Source organism: Muntiacus reevesi, chromosome 15, assembly GCF_963930625.1.
Source record: "Muntiacus reevesi chromosome 15, mMunRee1.1, whole genome shotgun sequence".
NCBI classification, from domain to species: domain Eukaryota; kingdom Metazoa; phylum Chordata; class Mammalia; order Artiodactyla; family Cervidae; genus Muntiacus; species Muntiacus reevesi.
The window spans coordinates 5,097,405-5,118,475 of record NC_089263.1 but is presented as its reverse complement, the minus strand read 5'-3'; the positions used below and the strand labels follow the sequence as shown (position 1 = coordinate 5,118,475).

The following is a 21,071-nucleotide window of genomic DNA, read 5'->3' as shown; positions in this document are numbered from 1 at the left end:
TTTTATAGCTTGCCGTGTAGGAGTGCTGATCATGCCTAGTTTGTTTATTTAAAAGTGTTAGGCAGTTTTAAGCTAAATATTATTTATTTCCAAGTGCATGTTTGCAGAGTCTTTGGTTTCCTTGAGGAAATTTGACAAGGAAGAATAGGTTGTGAAAAGAGGTAAGGGTCAAAGTAGTCTGCACTGATTTGGGTTGGTTGAAAATTCTGGTCTGCTGCCTGTGACTGCCTGTGACTACCACTTTTCCCCATAGCTCATCCAGGTGCTGGGCAGTGTGACCTTTCCTTGTTTAAGTGACAGAGGGCTTGGCACACCCACCCCACTAGAATGGGATGGCAGTTCTCCCAGTGAGAAATTCCTGGAGGGTTTCTGGTGTAATGTGTGGAAGTCGCTTTGCATGTGTTCTTAACCCTAGTGGAATTCATAGATCTAGGATTTAATGAACGTGAAGAAAGATCCCTTTTCTTTTAGTTGTAGAGAATTTTTTCAGAATTCATATGGGAGAAGCCAGCAAGACTATTGTTAATCTTTGCCTAGTTTGGTGTATGCATAATGGCATAACAGTTTCAGAATTATTAACATGATGTCTTTTGCATATATGAAGAACAAGCATTTAAAGACAACCTCCAAATAAAAAAAAGACAACCTCCTTTTAGTGTCATGGATCCCATTTTGACCCTGGCTACCTACTGTATTGTATGCACATGTATTTTCATTGTTTAGAAAGAGCAAGAAATTAATGATGTCACTTAAAAAGTAATTCATTTCTGAAAATATATTCTGAATAAACCCCCCAAAAAATTTGTGTTTGCTTCCAAATTCCAAGTATGTGATTTATTATTTTCTTTATTAAAAAAAAAAAACAAAACTGCCTTTTCAGAAAAAAAAAATTTCCCCCAATAAATCATATCCTATACCACGTTGGAGATTAATGTAGATGTTGAGATAGTTTCTTCTAAGAATTGATTTGAGTTCTTTCTTTGCTCTGTAAGTTGTAATGTGCTGAAATGTTAGCTCATCAAAAGGTAGACTATTTAGGCAGCTATGGTTCTTTATTATTTTTAGAAAATTTTCCATGATTATTATTTCATTTGTTTTCAGGTTAAGAAAGAGTTTATTAACACCATAATCTGGAAACACTCTAAGCCCCCACTCACAATGCTGTATGTGCACAATGATTATTAAGCAATCCACGTATCAGGAAAAGGGGCATTCTTTCATAAGGTAAGTGACTGAGTGACATAGGTTGTCTGTGCTGTTCTAGGGGAAAATCCATTTCGTTTTTATTTCTCATTCAGATTACCTAATGTATACTAAACACAACATTTGCTAAAAGAAAATCTGGGTTTGTTTTGATATTGTTTAAATCTTTTTCCCTATATAGAATGCCTTGTTTAAGTGCCAAGGTAATCATCCCAGTTTAAAAAAAAATCTGTTAAAGGTGATTGATTTGAGTATACAGTAGTAGTTTCTGTGAATTTCTTCGAATGGTTTTTACCTTCCCTTATAATGCTAAAAATAAGCAAAAACCTAGCCCAGAAGGATTCTTGGTTTTAAAATTTCTAAGGCAAGAGACTTAATTTTAATGTCAGTTGAAAAAGTAATTAAGTGGAAAGATAAGGGGAAATCATGTTTCTTAAGAAAACAAATTGTCAGGAAATTTCTCATTTTCGAGTTTTTCTTGAGGAAACAGTTCTTTGTAGCAGTGGTCTGATATTTTTTAAATTACTTTACTTTGTAATGATACTTAGGAGTTTGTATCAATAATAACCATTTTCTGTGTATAAACAAGGTAGGATATTTGATTACACTGCTGAGCTAAGTTATGGCCTAAGTTACCTTAAGCTGACCTTTGTACCATCTATAGGGATAAGCGTTCCAAGGTAAATTATTATTGGTAACAAGATTGTCCCAAGATGTCTAACCTACATATGAGACCAGAATGTCTTTAAGAGACTTTCACATAATTTTTTTTTTTTTTTTTAGAAGTGGAAGCTACTCATTAGGAGGTGAGTCTAATCTAGTCCTTAAAGTTAGCCCAGGTGGAATGGCTTCTTAAAATTATGTTAGTTTTAAGTTTCTGTGTGTATATAAAAACTTAAAAATACACTAAAAAAAGTTTTTGTATACACACATATAAGATGTAACTTTTCATCAATTCAATTTGAACTTTTCCTATTTGCATGAAGGAAATCTCATTTTATACTGAGTTTGAGTACACACCTCTTTTGAGCTATTAGAAAGTGTAGAAATTCAATATACTACTTTTACTTTTTTCATGTGGTTAATCACATCATAAAAACATCATAAAAAATATTTTAAAAGAAAAGAAGTCTAATCAACAGATTGTTTAGACTTCTTTTCTTTTAAAATATTTTTTATGATGTTGTTACTTTGCATATTTGTAGAATAAAACTTCTGGAAAATGCAAATTAGAAAAGTGCCAAAGAAATGTGGCAGAAAAGGAGGAGTAGTAAATCGTGTTTCCTAAAGTGGAAAGGATAGATAGAGAAACAGAAATGAAAGGAATGTAAATATAATTTGCACATTTTTTTTCTCTAATTTGCTTAACCCCACCTACTTCCCCTTCCCATCCCCCCAGCTTTCCACTCTTTGGGGCTAAAAATAAAATATTATTGAAATATTTTGGGAGACCAGCCTAAATAAAGGTCTTTGCCTTTTTTTAAATGTTAAACTGCTTCTCATAGTTGAAGGTCTTTAGTCTTCCTAGTCTATGAATTGTCCATTGGATACTCAGTATTTCACTGATTGATTTGTGATAGATTTCTTGAATAGTTTATAACTTAAATTTTCCATGTGCTTTAGGTAAATGTGAAATCCTAAAACAAGTGCTTATTTGCTTCCTCTGTTGTATCCATCTTCAGCTGCCCAGCATCACCTTCCCTTTTATGTTGTATTCATTGGTATTTGCTTTGAATTTACAAAAGGCTGTAAGAGGAAATTTCCTGTTTCAGCATTTTAGAACTTTATGCCTTGCTTTCTTTTTGAAATCTTTAATAATCTTAGGGAAATTACTGAAAGTTCTGGTCAAAACAGATACATGTTAATTTGTTATAGTATGAATTGTCATCACTAAGGCTTACATTAGTTAGCAATGGAGAATTCTGGGGTATTTAATGAACACACTGTCAGGTGTCAAGTATTCTAAATTTTATGTATTGTGCCTACTCTTCAAGGCTGATCCCTGTGACCTAATGAATCCTTTGTAAAAAAGTGGACTCAGCTAGGATGTTACACCACCATTGTCGAAGGAACCCTGAACTTCAGGAAGAGTTGCAGATTCAAGCTGCAGTGGCTGCTGGGGATGTTCACACAGTGCGGAAGATGTTAGAGCAAGGCTACTCTCCAAATGGCCGGGATGCTAATGGCTGGACCTTGCTTCATTTCTCTGCAGCAAGAGGAAAGGAAAGATGTGTTCGAGTATTTCTAGAGCATGGAGGTGAGTTTACTAGGAGCAAACCTTGTTTCCCCAAGGAGAAACAAATGAAATTCTATTTAGTTTAAAGTAATGTGTGCATGTATATATAATTTCTAATGCTTCTTTTTTCTGATACTCAACTTCTCTCCTTTGTAAAGATGTTATAATTATGCTGAGTTTTGTTTAAAACCAGATTGTCTGAAAAATTGGTTTGTTGAATGTGCCTTTTTTCCCCTTGTAACTCTAGTTTCTATATAGCCAGATTTCCCCAGATTATTTCAACTAAAAGCAACCGTCCTTCAGGTTGTCCCCTTGCTTTGTTTCAGAAGCAGAAGTGGCTGTGGTCCCAACAATAAGAATTGCTCAAGTTCCCCCTGTTGAGAATTGCTCAAGCAGACAGAGATACCATAGGCCCCTATAAATACCATGGCCTTCATGATACCCTGTCTTTTGAATTTATCTCTTCTAAAAGCATTTTTAGATGCTTTTATTACTGTTTTTAGCTCTTGCCTTTTCTAGAATTGCACATCGTTTCTAGGTATCCTACGAGATTATCTGAGGTCTAATTTTATATATAGTTGGAAGCTACATTTGCCATTTTATGTTTTTGCTTTGAAAAACTGTCCATTCCCATAATTAATAGTAACTAATAATTGTCTTAAACTTACTTGTTTCCCAATTAGATTTCCACTTAATTTACTTTCCTAAAGTGTACAAGGTGAACACTTGTACAAGTGTACAAGATGAACAAGTGTATTTTTTTGTACTCATATTATTTTGTAAATTATGATGTAAAGCAGCTTAGTTGGAACTCAGGATTCATTATGTACTACTCTAGGGCCTGGATTGTTTATTAACAATCATTTAGTTCCATTTCTATGGTGTACTTTGACTAGTCAAACTTGGAAACTATTTTGAAGTACGGAAAATGCACAGCTGTCATTAGGGTCTTGTGAATTTTGTGAGGATAGGAATATGAAGGCTGTGATCACGGACTAACTGCAGGCCACTGCTAAACTGAGACTAGGAATCGCCACATGTCTGAGTGGCCCTGAAATAAGAATTATATCCCCGAAATATCTGGCTGTTGACAGGACCCTGCCGTTCGCTGGCCTGGGCCTCCTTTGTGGCTGTCCTCCGCTCCTTGTGGCCCTTGCTCATGCCTCATTTTACCTTGAAACTTGAAAACCTTAGTGTGGAAGGCCATGAAGGAGTACTGTATGAGGAATGTCAGAAGAAAGATCTGGAAAAACTAAGAAGTGGGTATAGAATCAGAATAGTTAAAATTCTGATACTGCTTAGTAAAATGAAGGAACCGAACTCAGATTTTTAAATTCTACCTAGTTGTGTTACTTTCTGCATCTGCCAGCCTTGCTTTTAAAAAACGAATTAAAAAAAAAGATCAATTACTCATCTTTCACCACAACCAACTTTGAAACATTTCCATTACCCCGAAAAGAAGTCTTGTCCCCAAAAAGAAGTCTTGTCCCCAAAAGAAGTCTTGTACCTATCCCATAGTAATACATACAGGTTTATGTGTGTGTTTAGTCATTCAGTTACATCCAACTCGTTGTGACCCCATGGACTATAGCCTGCCAGGCTCCTCTGTCCGTGGAATTCTCCAGGCAAGAACACTGGAGTGGGTTGCCATTTCTTTCTCCATTTCAGCCGCTAGGTAGTGTTTATTAGTATGGATATACTATCATTTGTTTAAGTCATCCTTTTTTATTTTTTGAGAGGCTGAAAGTTTGTCAGTAGGACATTTTATTTGTTGGGAAGGTAACGCATGATCCATATACATGATTAACATCTAAAGGAAAGGTGTAATGAACCGACTGTTGAGAGGGAAACATCTGCCTTTCAGTGCGGATCTCTTCCTCTCCTTCCCAGAAGCACTCTTACTGAATTCTTTTGTGTCCCTGAAGAGAGAGTCTGTGTATCTATGTGTGCATATTTTTCCACCCGCCACCTCCTCGCCTGCTTCCCTTTTGTTAATTGTTGGTTTTGCATCTTGATTTTTTCATAAAACAGTTTCACTAAGTGATAGTTCCCTTGTCACTGATTCCATTGTATGGATGTAATTTCTTTAAACTTACTCCCTTTTGTTGGACATTGTAATTTTTCATTTTCTTCTTCACTATTACAGAGAATGTCCTTGACTAATCTTTTTACATGTGTGAGTTTATCTCTTGGATAATTCCTAGAAGTACAATCAAAGGATCGTTAGTTTTTTTTTAATGGATATTGACAAATTGTCCTCCAAAGAAGGTTGCTAATGGCTCTGTCCCTAGCAGGTATGAGAGGGCCTAGACCCCTGCCTTTGCCGGGAGTATATCGCTAAGTGGTTTGCTCTTCTGTGTGACTTGCTTGCTTCTTCCCCCGCCCACCCCCCGCAAAAGCAACATGAGGAACAAAGCCTTGCGGGACTGGGCTGCTTGTGCGTCTTTTTCTTTTCTTTTTCTTTTTTTTTATTTATTTTTTTAAATTTTCTTTTATTTTTCAGTGGGTTTTGTCATACATTGATGTGAATCAGCCATAGAGTTACACGAATTCCCCATCCAGGTCTCCCATCCCACCTCCCTCTCCACCCAATTCCTCTGGATCTTCCCAGCCCAACAGGCCCGAGCACTTGACTCATGCCTCCCACAAGGGCTGGTGGTCTGTTTCACCACAGATAATATACATGCTGTTCTTTCGAAACATCCCACCCTCACCTTCTCCCACAGAGTTCAAAAGTCTGTTCTGTACTTCTGCGTCTCTTCTTCTGCCCTGCATATAGGGCCATTGTTACCATCTTTCTAAATTCCGTATATATGTGTTAGTATACTGTGATGTTCTTTATCTTTCTGGCTCACCTCACTCTGTATAATGGGCTCCAGTTTCATCCATCTCATTAGAACTGATTCAAATGAATTCTTTTTAACGGCTGAGTAATATTCCATGGTGTATATGTACCACAGCTTCCTTATCCATTCATCTGCTGATGGGCATCTAGGTTGCTTCCATGTCCTGGCTATTATAAACAGTGCTGCGATGAACATTGGGGTGCACGTGTCTCTTTCAGATCTGGTTTCCTCAGTGTGTATGCCCAGAAGTGGTATTGCTGGGTCATATGGTAGTTCTATTTCCAGTTTTTTAAGAAATCTCCACACTGTTTTCCATAGTGGCTGTACTAGTTTGCATTCCCACCAACAGTGTAAGAGGGTTCCCTTTTCTCCACATCCTCTCCAGCATTTATTGCTTGTAGACTTTTGGATAGCAGCCATCCTGACTGGCGTGTAATGGTACCTCATTGTGGTTTTGATTTGCATTTCTCTGATAATGAGTGAGGTTGAGCATCTTTTCATGTGTTTGTTAGCCATCTGTATGTCTTCTTTGGAGAAATGTCTGTTTAGTTCTTTGGCCCATTTTTTGATTGGGTCATTTATTTTTCTGGAATTGAGCTTCAGGAGTTGCTTGTATATTTTTGAGATTAATCCTTTGTCTGTTTCCTCATTTGCTATTATTTTCTCCCAATCTGAGGGCTGTCTTTTCACCTTACTTATAGTTTCCTTTGTTGTGCAAAAACTTTTAAGTTTCATTAGGTCCCATTTGTTTATTTTTGCTTTTATTTCCAATATTCTGGGAGGTGGGTCATAGAAGATCTTGCTGTGATTTATGTCAGAGAGTGTTTTGCCTATGTTCTCCTCTAGGAGTTTTATAGTTTCTGGTCTTACATTTAGATCTTTAATCCATTTTGAGTTTATTTTTGTGTATGGTGTTAGAAAGTGTTCTAGTTTCATTCTTTTACAAGTGGTTGACCAGTTTTCCCAGCACCACTTGTTAAAGAGATTGTCTTTTTTCCATTGTATATCCTTGCCTCCTTTGTCAAAGATAAGGTGTCCATAGGTTTGTGGATTTATCTCTGGGCTTTCTATTCTGGTCCATTGATCTATATTTCTGTCTTTGTGCCAGTACCATACTGTCTTGATGACTGTGGTTTTGTAGTAGAGTCTGAAGTCAGGCAGGTTGATTCCTCCAGTTCCATTCTTCTTTCTCAAGATTACTTTGGCTATTCGAGGTTTTTTGTATTTCCATACAAATTGTGAAATTATTTGTTCTAGTTCTGTGAAAAATACCGTTGGTAGCTTGATAGGGATTGCATTGAATCTATAGATTGCTTTGGGTAGAATAGCCATTTTGACAATACTGATTCTTCCAATCCATGAACACGGTATGTTTCTCCATCTGTTTGTGTCCTCTTTGATTTCTTTCATCAGTGTTTTATAGTTTTCTGTGTATAGGTCTTTTGTTTCTTTAGGTAGATATACTCCTAAGTATTTTATTCTTTTTGTTGCAATGGTGAATGGTATTGTTTCCTTAATTTCTCTTTCTGTTTTTTCATTGTTAGTATATAGGAATGCAAGGGATTTCTGTGTGTTAATTTTATATCCTGCAACTTTACTATATTCATTGATTAGCTCTAGTAATTTTCTGGAAGAGTCTTTAGGGTTTTCTATGTAGAGGATCATGTCATCTGCAAACAGCGAGAGTTTCACTTCTTCTTTTCCTATCTGGATTCCTTTTACTTCTTTTTCTGCTCTGATTGCTGTGGCCAAAACTTGTGCGTCTTTTTCTGATTGCTTGTAGGAGTTGTTTGTATACTCTCTGCTGTTAGTTACATGTTGCAACAGTCTTCTCCCAGTTGGTAGCTTTTTCACTTTCTTGTTTTGCTTGTTTTTATTGGGCAGAAGTTTGCATTTTAAGTAAATTGTTTTCTTTTGGCTTATGAGTTGTGCTTTCTGTGTCTTGTACATCATACCATAGGGTCATTATTTGCCTATATTTTTTTCTTTTTTAAGTTTTATGATGTTTAGGACCTTAATCTATCCAGAGTTGGTTTTGGTGTATCACATGGTTACAATTTCATAGATAAAGGAACCCTACATCATCCCTTCTTTCTCAAGCCAACATTTATGGTTCCATTAATTCTATTGTCAGGGTGTCCCTAGGTGAGTATAGTATTGTTGTAAATTATTGTTCTCTAAGAAGCTTTGATATCTGGAAGAGCAGATCTCCCCTCCCTGTTCTTTAGGGTTGTCTTGGCTAATGTTTGTTGTTGGTGTCTCAGCTGCTACATTGTATTTGACTCTTTGCTGCCCCATGGACTACAGCCTGCCAGGCTCCTCTGTCCATGGGATTTCCCAGGCAAGAATATGGGAGTGGGTTTTCATTTCCTTCTGCAGGGGATCTTCCCAACCCAGGGATTGAACCCGCATTTCCTGCATTGGCAGGCAGATTCTTTACCACTGAGCCACCTGGGAAGCCCTGGCTAATCTTATCACTTTGCATTTCCATATAAAATTTTAAAACAACAGAATTACATATTTTGCAGAAATCCCTCATTTATTCTTGTATAGCACGTTTTACTTCCTCCTTTTTCATGTTTCCTTAGTAGAATAAGAACTTCATGGAGTAGTTTTTAGTAGCTCATTATGTGTCAATTTGGGAACATAAATAGGAACGGAGCCCTTCTCCTGGTCTCCGCTTGCCTTGGCCTGTGTGCTGTTAGGCACGCTCTGTATTTCGTCTTGGCCTGGCTTCTGATCCGGAGCAGTGCTGCCTGTTCAGCGTCTCCTCACTCGTGGCTCATAGCACAGCATCAGCTGCTGCTTGACCGTGTTCTTTTGTAGTAAATGGCACCAAAGCTATGCCAGAAACCTAGAAACTATCCTTCTAAATAGTTGTCAGATCATTTCACTTCCTTTCATTGGAGGCACTGTCCTACCTCTAGGTATGGAGACCTTATTCCTCACCAGAACTCTTAAATGTCTCTTTCATCCCTGCTTCCAGTCAGCACCCTCGTGGCCAGTCTCCAAATGGAGTGATCTCTTAAAAATGACAGTTAAAGTATGTCTTCTTAAAATCCATCAGTGGCTTCCCTCTTCTCTCGGGGCAGTTCAGTTCAGTTCAGTTCAGTCGCTCAGTTGTGTCCAACTCTGTGACCCCATGAACTGGCGTGCTGCGATTCATGGGGTCCCAGAGTCGGATACAACTGAGCGACTGAACTGAACCACAGCACGCCAGGCCTCCCTGTCCATCAACAACTCCCAGAGCTTACTCAAACTCATGTCCATCGAGTCAGTGATGCCATCCAGCCATCTCATCCTCTGTTGTCCCCTTCTCCTCCTGCCCCCAATCCCTCCCAGCATCAGGGTCTTTTCCAATGAGTCAACTCTTCACATGAGGTGGTCAAAGTATTGGAATTCAACTTCAGCATCAGTCCTTCCAATGAACACCCAGGACTGATCTCCTTTAGGATGGACTGGTTGGATCTCCTTGCAATCCAAGGGACTCTCAAGAGTCTTCTCCAACACCATAGTTCAAAACTATCAATTTTTTTGCGCTCAGCTTTCTTCACTGTCCAACTCTCACATCCATACATGACCACTAGAAAAACCATAGCCTTGACTAGACGGACCTTTGTTGGCCAAGTAATGTCTCTGCTTTTTAATATGCTGTCTAGGTTGGTCATAACTTTCCTTCCAAGGAGTAAGCGTCTTTTAATTTATGGCTGCAATCACAATATGCAATGATTCTGGAGGCCCAAAAAATAAAGTCTGACACTGTTTCTACTGTCTCCCCATCTATTTCCCATGAAGTGATGGGTCCGGATGCCATGATCTTAGTTTTCTGAATGTTGAGCTTTAAGCCACCTTTTTCACTCTCCTCTTTCATTTTCATCAAGTGGCTTTTTAGTTCCACTTCACTTTCTGCCATAAGGGTGGTATCATCTGCATATCTGAGGTTATTGATATTTCTCCCGGCAGTCCTGATTTCAGCTTGTGCTTCTTCCAGCCCAGCATTTCTCATGATGTACTTAGCGTATAAGTTAAATAAGCAGGGTGACAATATACAGCTTTGACGTACGCCTTTTCCTATTTGGAACCAGTCTGTTATTCCATGTCCAGTTCTAACTGTTGCTTCCTGACCAGTACTGAGTCCCTAATGTCACTTCGTGGTCCTGCAGCATCTGCTCATCTGCAGTGTCTCCCAGTTTGTCTCTGAGCCTCCCCCTTCCCCTGGCCCATCCTGCTTCACTCACCTCTCCCCATGCTTCTCAGGGAAGCCTTCCCTCACCATCCGGACTTGGTCACATCCCTCTGTGATTATGGTACTGTTAGGCTTTGTACCTTTGTATTGTAGCTCCAGTCACAGACAGTGAAATAATAGTTTATTTTATCAATTAATAATATAATAATAAAATAATAAATTCTTTTTGTAGTATTCTGTTTAGTTCTCTTATCATTTGAGGCTTTGTGAGGACAGAACCCATATTGGTATTGTTCTCAGTGAGAGAGAGAGAGAAGCAGCAAGCACCAGTTACCTAAAATAATTGTTCCTCAGCTTTACAGAGACAGGGCTGATCCTTTATTATTATTATTATTAAAAAATATTGATTAAAATGGCCAGTCTTCTGGTAGGATTAGAAAAGTGCCTGAATTCTTCATACCTGCTCTTTTCCTTAAACCACAGTTTCTTTAAGAGCTTTTAAACTTTCAGTTAGGTTGGCCCCATCCTATTAAAAAGCTTATTTTGTGGTGGACATTAAGGTGAAATGAAGTCAAAAATTCAAACATGGGGCAGGGAGAAATGCACAGAAACAGGGGCTCGCTTTCCTCTCTCTCTCCTGCCTCCCCCACCTCTGCACACAGAGAGAATACACACAGGTAGAGGAGGAGGAGGCGGCCAGTTGGCCACTTGTTCAGGAATTGTTCAGCAGGTATTTGTTGAGCGCCTGACATATGCTAGGCCTTGGCCATGCCCTGAGATGTGGACCTAATCATTATGTTCCACTTCTGACACTCCACAGTCTAGTGGGGGGATGGATTTATAGCCAGCATTTGTTGAACATTTAGCATAAGCCCGATTCTGCACAGCTGTTCATGAGGTTAAGTAAGCGAGTGCTGAGAAAACTCAGCCACAGAATGGTGAGTAATTTGCTCACCGTCAGTTTCCCCCGTAAACTGATTCTGTGTGACCCATGAGAAGACAGTGCAGTCCCAAGAGACAGAGCTGAGCACAGTCTATGAGCCGCCGCCCACTGTTGTTGGGGTGGAGGTGGCAGGAGGGGCAGGGACGGCCTGCTGCAGAAAGCGTGCCTGGGTTGCGGTCGTGAAAGGTGAGGCCATGTAGGGTGCTGGAAAGGTGGAGCTGTGGCATTATTCCAAATACAGAGGACACTGATGAAGGCTTGAAGGAAAAAAGGAGCATGTTTGGTTTTAGGAACTGAAATTCAGCGTGATTGGAGCATATCCAGTCATTTATTTTTGAGACAGTGGTGAGCTGTGTGACACAGAGGAGTGGGAGAAGCAGATGTGTGATATGGAAAAGCTCACTGGTTGTAGTGTTTTGAACTCAGTGAAAGGGCCCAAGACTTCAGGCGTTGCTCTCTGATCAGGACTGCAGCCTCATCTCCCTGAACCCCACATGCGTTTCCTGAGCACCTGCTTTGTGCCAGGCCCTGTTCAGAGGGCTGGGACTATAGTAACAAAATAAAGTCCCTACTGTCTTGACACTTACGTTTCAGTAACTGACAGTATACGATATCAGATCATGAAGAGAAAAGAAGCAGAGAAGGGATAAAGAGGTACAGACTGCTGTTTTAAATTAGGTATTCATGGAAGGTCTCTAACGTGACATGTAAGCTGAGGCCTGAAAGAAATGAAGACCAAACCCTGTAGGTATCTGGGAGAAAAGTGATACATGAAAACTCTAGGTTGGGAACATCTTAGCACTTTCAAGAAGAAGCCAGGAAGATGGTGGCTGCAGCAGAATGATGGGAGAGGGGACCAAACAGGGCTCACGAGAGTCAGTGACATGTTCTGTAGCTCCTAGACCTTTAACTTTGCTCTGAGTGAGAAGGGAGGGGTGCCATTGACCATTCTTAGCTGAGGAATGATATGAACTTCCTGAAAGACTCACTGTGGCTGATCTGAGAGAGATTGTAGACAAACGGGAAAAATCAGAAAACCTGTCTGACACTTTGAAATAGTTCAGGTGAGAGACATCCGTGGCTTGGGCTACGTGATAGCAGTGAATGTATTGAGAAGTGGTCAGATTCTGGATATATTTTGAAAATGGAGACAATACGATGTGATGATAGATTGACTGTGAGGTGAGAGGGAAAGAAACCAAGAATAACTAAGGTTTGGGGGCTGAGGGTTAGGAAGAAAAGAGTTGTCATTTATTGAATGAGCAGCAGAAAGTTAGCCAAAGCAATTGATGGGGGAGCCGGTGGGGAGACATAGACATTTAAGTTAAGACTTTCATCCTACCAGAAATTTTTAATCTCAGGTACATTAAAGGATTGGATCTTGTAGGCAGCTCTGTACGCCTGCACAGTGAAACTACCAGCGAGTGATCATGCAGATCTGTCAAAACTCAAGAGCTCAGAAGTTACCCCTCTGTGCTGTGGTGACAGTGATGTGACCGCAGAAGGCAGCCTGGCTGGGGAGCAGCTGTGTGACGCGTGCTTGCTGCTACTGCGGGAGAAAGCCAGTCTCACAGAGAAAACGAGCGTCTGTATTAACTAATACTGTCTGTATTCCAAGAGGGGAAAAAGGTAATATGAGGCTGTCTTTAGTTTAATCTAAATCTGTGCTGTCTATAGCATGTGTAGCAGCAGGCATACCTCAGATACTGAGGGTTCAATTCCAGACCATCACAGTGAAACAAATGTTGCAGTCGGGGGAGTCACTCGAATTTTTTGGTTTCTCAGTGCATATAAAAGTTATGTTTAAAAAAAAAAAAAAAAAGTTATGTTTATACTGTAGTGTAGTCTGGGACCTGTCGAAAGAAACAATGTACATACTTGAGTTAAAAAACGCTTTATTGCTAAAAAAAATTGCTAGCCATCATCTGAGCCTTCAGTGAGTTATTATCCTTTTGCCAATAGAGGGTCTCACCTCACGTTGACAGCTACTGACTCATCAAGGTGGAGGCTGCTGAAGGCTGGAGTGGCTGTGGCAATTTCTTAAAATATGAAAAAATGAAGTTTGACCATCAATTAACTCTTCCTTTCACAAATGACTTCCCCTATAGCCTGCAGTGTGTTTGATAGCATTTTATTCACAGCAGAACTGCTTTCAAAATTGGGGTTAATTCTGTCAAACCCTATTGCTGTTTTATCAACTAAGTTTATGTAATATTCTGAATTCTTTGTTGTGATTTCAGCAACCTCCACAGCATCTTCACTTGAGATTCCATCTTAAGAAATCACTTTCATTACTTGTCCATGAGAAGCAACTCCTCATCTGTTGAAATTTCATCATGAGATTGCAGTGATTCAGTCACTCAGGTCTTTAGGCTCCACTTCTAATTCTAGTTTTCTTGCTAAGTAATCTGCAGTTCCTTCCTGCATTGGTCTTGACCCTCTCAGTGTCATCTATGAGAGTTGGAATCAACTTCTTCCAAGCTCTTAATATTGATATTTTGTGCCCTTCCTCTGAGTTGTGAATGTTCTAAATGGCATCTAGAATGGTGAATTCTTTCTAAAAATTTTTCAATTTACTTTTCCCACATCCATCAGAGGAATCACTGTGGCATCGGTAGCCTTAGGAAATGTATTTCTTCAGTAATAAAATGTCATAGTTGAAATTATGCCTTAACCCATCAACTGCAGAATGGGTATTGTGTTAGGTGTGAAAACAGCATTAATCTTACTTATATCTCTAACATAGCTCTTGGATGACTAGTTGCATTGCCAATAAGCAGTAATATTTGAAAGGAATCTTTATTTCTGAGCAGCAGTTCTTGACTTTGGACTTCATACATTCAGTAAACTGTGTTATACACAGATGTACTGTCATCCAGGCTTTGTTGTTCCATTTATAGAGCATAGGCAATGTAGTTTGATACAATTCTTAAGTGCCCTCAGATTTTGGAATGGTAAATGAGCACTGGCTTCAACTTTAAGTCACCAGCTGCATTAACAAGAGTCAGCCTGTCCTCTGACGCTTTGAAGCCAGGCTTTGACTTCTCTAACTATGAAAGTCCTAGGTAGCCTCTTATTCCAATAACATTGAATCACTGTTGTTTAGTGTGGCCATCTTTATTAATTATCTTCTAGAGAATTTGCTGCAACTTTTACATCAGCACGTGCTGCTTCATCTTACATTGTGATGTTATGGAGATGGCCTCTTTCCTGGAACCTCATGAATCAACCTCTGCTAGCTTCAGACCTTTTTTTCTTTTTTTGAAGTTTCCTCACCTCTTGCAGCCTTCATGTAACTGAAGTGAGTTAGGGCCTTCTCAAATTAGGCTTTGGCTAAATTAGGGCATGTTGTGGCTGTTTGATCTTCTATTTGGCCCACTCAGACTTTCTCCATATCATAAAAAAGGCTGCTCCACATTTTATTATTCCTGTGTTCACTGGAGTAGCACTTTTAATTTCCTTAAAGAATATTTCCTTTGCATTCACATCTTAGCTAACTGTTTTGCACAAGAAGCTAGCTTTTGGCGTGTCTCAGTTTTCAACATCTTCCTCAACTAAGCTTAATCATTTCTAGCTTTTGATTTAAAGTGAGAGACATGTGACTCTTCATTTTCAACAGTTAAAGGCCTGATCATTTGTGTCCCAGGAGATAGGAAGGCCTAAGAAGAGAGAGAAACTGGGGAATGGTTGGTTGGTGGAGCAGTCAGGACACATACAACATTCATTAAGTTGACTGTCTTATTATGGGTGTGTTTTGGGGCAACCCTAAATAATTAAAATAGTCACATCTAAGATAACTGACCACCATAACAAATATAATAATGATGAAACAGTTTGAAATATTTCAAGAATTATCCTAATATTATACAGGGAGATAAAGTGAGCAAATACTGTTGGAAAATGGCACTGATTGACTTGCTGTAGGTGATGTTGCCAACTTACAATTTTTAAAAAACATAGTATCTCTAAAGTGTAGTAAAGTGTAATGCAGTAAAATATATGCCTGTATTTACAGTTAAGTTAAAAACTTCAGTTCTACAGTCACACTATCCCTATTTAAAGTGTTCAGTAGCCACACGTGACTAGTAGAACATAAAACGTTGGCCTGTGCATATAAGTAAGTGATATTTTGCTGCTTTACTTTCAAACATCCTACTTCAAAGTGATGAACACTTAGGGTTTCATAAAGTCGAAAAATATCAGTGTTTCCAAACACACATGTGATGCATATGATAGTATCTTGTCCACATCCTGGTGGTCTTTCTGATGAGGTTAGTGTGATGTTTGAATCATGGGAAAGAGTGTTTACCATAGGAGTGCAAATTTTAAGAAACCCAATATTGTATCATTTCCCCATTTTGAATCTTTGTAAAAGTTCTAATACTACATTGAACATTTCAAGAGTGTAACATTAAGAGACCCTATATTAGCTGGTGTGTTTGTTTATCTTCAGATTCAGTGTTTATGCAGACAGACCTGGAGGGCAGTCAGCTGAAGCTCGAGAAGTTAATTTCATAAAGCAGATCCCCATAGTAAACTGAGAACAGTGTCTCAGGTCTCCTCTTGGTACAGTAGGTAAAATCCTCTTGGTGAAACATAAGACAATAAATGGGAGATAGGGGATTGGTCAAAGAAATTCATAGCATGATTGTGAGAAATTATTTTTCGTTTTTCAAAAATGAAAGATTTTACAAATGGTAATCCCAAATGTGATGAAATGGGGACATTGATGGTAGACATTTATGAAAGCATTTGTGGAAAGAAGTTTAGTAGTTTATGTTAGATCCTGAGAAATGGGAGATCTTTTTGCCAGTAAATCTACTTTTATTTTTATTTATTTATTCCAAGGAAGCAGCTTAAATGCAGGAAATAATTAGACTATGATTACAGTTGTGCATATATATATATATATTTAAAATATATAAAAGGAAAGTTGAAAGCAGTCTGCCATCACTGTGGACAGTAGTTATTGGGGAATGCTGTTTTTGCTTTGCTGCTTTTCTAAATTTTCAGTTTTCATTAGCAAAAAAGTAATGTTTCTTGGGGAAATCCTGTTTGGGAACTTTACACCACCTGACTTTCCAGTTCTTTGTTCTGTGGTGAATTATTAGTCAGGTTTTAAGGATTTGTTTAGATTTTTTTGGTCCACCACTGTTGCTTTTTTTTCCTATAATGACACTTATGGCACATTGCATAGCGGTTTCTAGACCTTGAAGCAATGTCTGTTCCTGTGCCACTTAGCTTTGCATTTGGTACTTTTAAAACTTTTAAGAAGGGTAATCACATAAATAGCAAATTAAAGGGTAATGCTTATACATATATTCTGTAAAATTTTGAGTTTCCCACTTTTAGGATTTTATAATGTCCAAAACTATTTGAGCTTTTAAACACAGATGGGAAGCATATAATAACCTCTGTAAATATTCTGGTAATGTTTTTGACCAAATTAGTGTATATATTTTAATCCTTAGAGCAACCAGTTAAAAAAAAAACCAAAAGATAATGCAAAGAAGTATGGGTAGAACATCAGTGGAGAAATTAAAATGGAATGTTAAAAACTGTTCTGATAGTATTTAAAAAAAGGTAGTAAAGGAAAGAAGAGAGACTAGGAGACAAATGGAAAACAATAAAATGGTAAATTAAATCAATTATATCAGTAATTGCATTAAACATTAATGGACAGAACACTCTGATGAAAATCTGGAAATTATCAGAAAGGTAAGTAGACAAAACTCAATTATATGCTGCTTACAAAGATATACTTTAAATATAAAGGTACAGGTAGGTTGAAAGTAGGTAGATGGATGGGATATGTCATGGAAATATACCATGCAAATGGCAAGCATGTGAAAGCCTGAGAGGCTACATTAGTGGCATATGAAATAGATTCCAAGACATAGACTACTATCAGAACTAAACAGAGACATTTCATAGTGACAAATGGGGCACTTCACTATGAGGAATAACACTCATAAAATGTGCAGGCACCCGAAAAGGGAACTTCAAAATATGTGAGGGAAAAAATTGACAATGAAAGGGAGAAATGGACAATTTCACAATCTTAATATTCTAACATTTCTCAGCATTTGATAGAACAACTAGCTTTAAAATATCAATATCTAGAGAAAATCTTAAAAACATTATCAAACACATTGACGTATTATTTTTGAAAATAGCACCCAGCACCTTCAGAATATACATTCTTTTTGTGTGCATGTTATGGACATTAGGATAAACCATATGCTGGCAATAAAGTAAGTGTCAGTAAAGGTTAAAAGTAAAAGTTTAAAAGTAGAAGTTTAAGGGTATATTCCCTAACTGCAATGAAATTCTATTAGAAATCAACAACAATAACATATCTAGGACAGCCTCAGGCGTTTGGAAATCAAATTTTGAGCTGAATGATAGTGAAAGCACAGCATATCAGAATTTGGGGTCTATACTAAAGCAGTGCTTAGAGAGGAATTTATAGCTTTAGATGTTTGAGTAGGAAAGACAAACCATCTTAAATCAGTTATTTTTTAACTTAAACCTGAAAAAGAAGAAATGGACCTCAAAGTGGCTGTTCCCATTTACTCTGTCTGCTCTCCAGCAAGCTCCGTGTCACAGTGTCATGAGAGCTGGAATCCTGCGGTAAAAGGGACTGACCTGATTTTGGAGCCCATGGAAATGCCCCATGCCTGGACTGCCGTTGAAAATAACCCTAGTCTTGATCTAGGTGGTGAATAAACTGCAAAGGCCAGCAGCACAGCTACTTGACTGAGGCTCTAATACCAGTTGGGGCAAGCAAAAGAGCCGACGCACATTTAACAGGAGACTTGACAAATGAGATAGCCATGTGGGCTTTGATAAGCTGCTATGTATTCCCGGGAATTTGGAAAGCCGCTGCATGCTAAGAAAAACCAGAGAGAACCCCAGTTATCTACTCATCTCTCTTTGAACTTGAAGCCAGAAAATGAAAGCTGTGACATATTTGTAAATTGTCTGATTATTAAATGTGTGTATCAACCTAGACACAGACCTCCTTGACAAAGAATGGAGACCTTACTGGTTCAAATTGCTTAAGCACGATCTCAAACCAGTTACTGATCAAACATCAGTTATTCCTAGGAACAGCCTGTAGAAGCCATGCTTTGATAATAACAACTGAGCAGGGACACTCTGTATACTCTTAAGGAAGACAAACTGTAGAATTAGTTTAGGCAATTCACTAAAACTAATAGTGACAGCAACCGACCTAGAAGAGGTAAGGATCAAAATCCAAGGATGCTGTGATATAGTCTAAGATGTTCAATTTTCAGTAAAATCAAGAGACTTGCTAAGAAACTGGAATGTATTGCTCATACATAGGAAATGAAACTAGCTAATACAAAGTGTCTGTGAAGAGGCAGATGCTACATTTAACAAAATTTCAGAATAGCTATTATAAAGGTGTTCAAAGAACTAAGGAAACCATGTTCAAAGAATGAAATGTCAACATGTGACAGTGACTCATCAAATAGAGATGATCAATAAAGAAATTGAAGCCCCAATATTGTGGCCACCTGATGTGCAGAGCTGACGCATTAGAAAAGACCCTGATGCTGGGAAAGATTGAGGGCAGGAGGAGAAGGGGATGACAGGACGAGATGGTTGGATGGCATCACCAATTCAATGGACATGAGTTTGAGTAAACTCCAGGAGATGGTGATGGACAGGGAGGCCTGGCGTGATGGACAGGGAGGCCTGGCGTGCTGCAGTCCATGGGGTTGTAAAGAGTCACACAACTGAGTGACTGAACAATCAGCAACTATATATATATATGTATATATATATATATGGGAGTGTGTGTATATGTATAAAATATAGATAATTATATATATATATATATAAATTCTAGAATTGAAAGTACAGTAACAAATGAATTCATTAGAGTGATTAACAGAGATTTGAACTGGCCCAAGAAGGAATTGGTGACTTTGAAAATTAATCAATAAACATTATCCAGTCTGAGGAACATACATAAAAAAGAATTTTGAAAAATAACGACAATAAGATATTTAAGATAGCTTATGGTCAAAATAGTTTATGTTTGACCAGTAACTGGTCAGAGGTTGTGCTTAAGCGATTTGAGGCAGTAAGACTTTTACTTTGCCAATGAGATCTGTGTATTAGGTTGAGACACATTCAGTAATCAGATAATTTACCAGTATGCCCCAACTTTCATTTTTTGGCCTCATGTTTAACCAGAGATGAGTAGATAACTGGGGTCCTCTCTGGTCTTTCTTAAGCATGCATCAGCCTTCCAAATTTCCAGGAATATGTGTCAGCTTATCAAAGCCCATATAGCTGTCTGATTTGCCAGGTCTTCTGTTACATGTGAGGTGGTTCTCTTGCTTGCTGTAAGCAATGTCAGAGCCTCACTCAGGGGTCCCACAAACCTGTGGAACATTATTAAGCATACCAACATAGGCAAAGAAAGAAGTCCTTTCAGCTGAAAGAAAAGTACCATATGTAATCCAGATTCACAGGACAAGTAAAAATCACTGGTAAAAGTAACTATGCATGTAAAAAACAGTATATTTGTTCCTATTGCTATTAATACTTCCCAGTTTTAAGGTGTTGGCCAGACTGTTCTCATCTGTAGGCTTAACTGGGGAAGAACTTGCTTCAGAACTCACTCAGGTTGCCATCAGAATAATTCCCATGGATGTGTAGGGCTGAGGGCCTTCGCTGATGGTTGCCAGTAGTTCCTAGAGATAAACTGCAGATTCTTGTCCTGTGGGCTTTCCCAGTAAGACCTGTTAGTTCATGACGGCAGCAAGGAGAGTTGCTGCAGTGAGTCTGCTAGCAAGATGGAGCCTCATGTATCATGACATACACAGTAGTGGCATTCTGTCACCTTTGCTAGGTTGTTTGGGGTAGCAGGAAGTCACAGGTCCTGCTCATATGCATGGGGATAGATTTACACAAGGGCATGAGCATCAAGAGGCAGGGATTATGGGAGGGGCCCCCTTAGGAGCATGCTGCCATAGACAATGTAAATACGTTTCCCCCTTTTCATCTCTTAAAAGACAACATAAATAATTATAAAATGGTTGTTGGGCTTATATAAAGATGTAATGTATATGACAGTAACAGTGCAAAGGAAGGGAGAGGAAGGGGCTCTCGGTACAGTTTCTATGTATTGCTAGAATTACATTCAGAGTAAGAATAGGAATGAAATAATAAACAGAAGAAAAGAAATCAGTGGAATTGAAAATGGACAAATGATGGAGAAATTTGATGAAACCAAGAAAAAGCTGGTTCTTTGAAAAGATCAATAAAATTGATAAACCTCAAGGTAGACTGATGAAGAAAACAAAAAACGCACATAACCAATAACAAGTATAGGTTTTCAGTACAGATCCTGCAGACACTAAAAGGATAATAAGGAATATAATGAGCACCCTTCTGCCGTTTAGAAGAAATGAACAGTTTGCTTGAAATACACACATGGCGAAAACTGACCCAAGGGAAAAACAGAATAATTAGTTTACATCAAAGAAACTTAGTTCATAACTAAAACTACACTAAAAACCTTAGACCCGGCTGCCTTTTCTGTTGAATTCTTTCAAATAATAAAGGCATAAACATTAACAAACTGAGGAAATGATCCTAGACTTATTGTATAAGGTG

The 21,071-nt window shown here is 38.5% G+C and overlaps 1 protein-coding gene across 5 annotated transcripts in view; it reads left to right on the top strand.

The window, feature by feature from the left end:
* Positions 1 to 21,071, top strand: part of ASB7 (ankyrin repeat and SOCS box containing 7) — a 54,702-nt gene that overhangs the window by 6,894 nt on the left and 26,737 nt on the right. For 3 of the 5 annotated variants that reach the window (XM_065906326.1, XM_065906327.1, XM_065906328.1), the window contains 3 exons: positions 1,102 to 1,224; positions 1,987 to 2,009; positions 3,198 to 3,460. In XM_065906326.1, coding sequence (XP_065762398.1) covers positions 3,250 to 3,460 — 211 coding nt within the window. In that variant the 5' untranslated portion in view covers positions 1,102 to 1,224; positions 1,987 to 2,009; positions 3,198 to 3,249. The remainder of the gene's footprint in view (positions 1 to 1,101; positions 1,225 to 1,986; positions 2,010 to 3,197; positions 3,461 to 21,071) is intronic. The other 2 variants (XM_065906329.1, XM_065906330.1) reach the window with 2 other exon arrangements.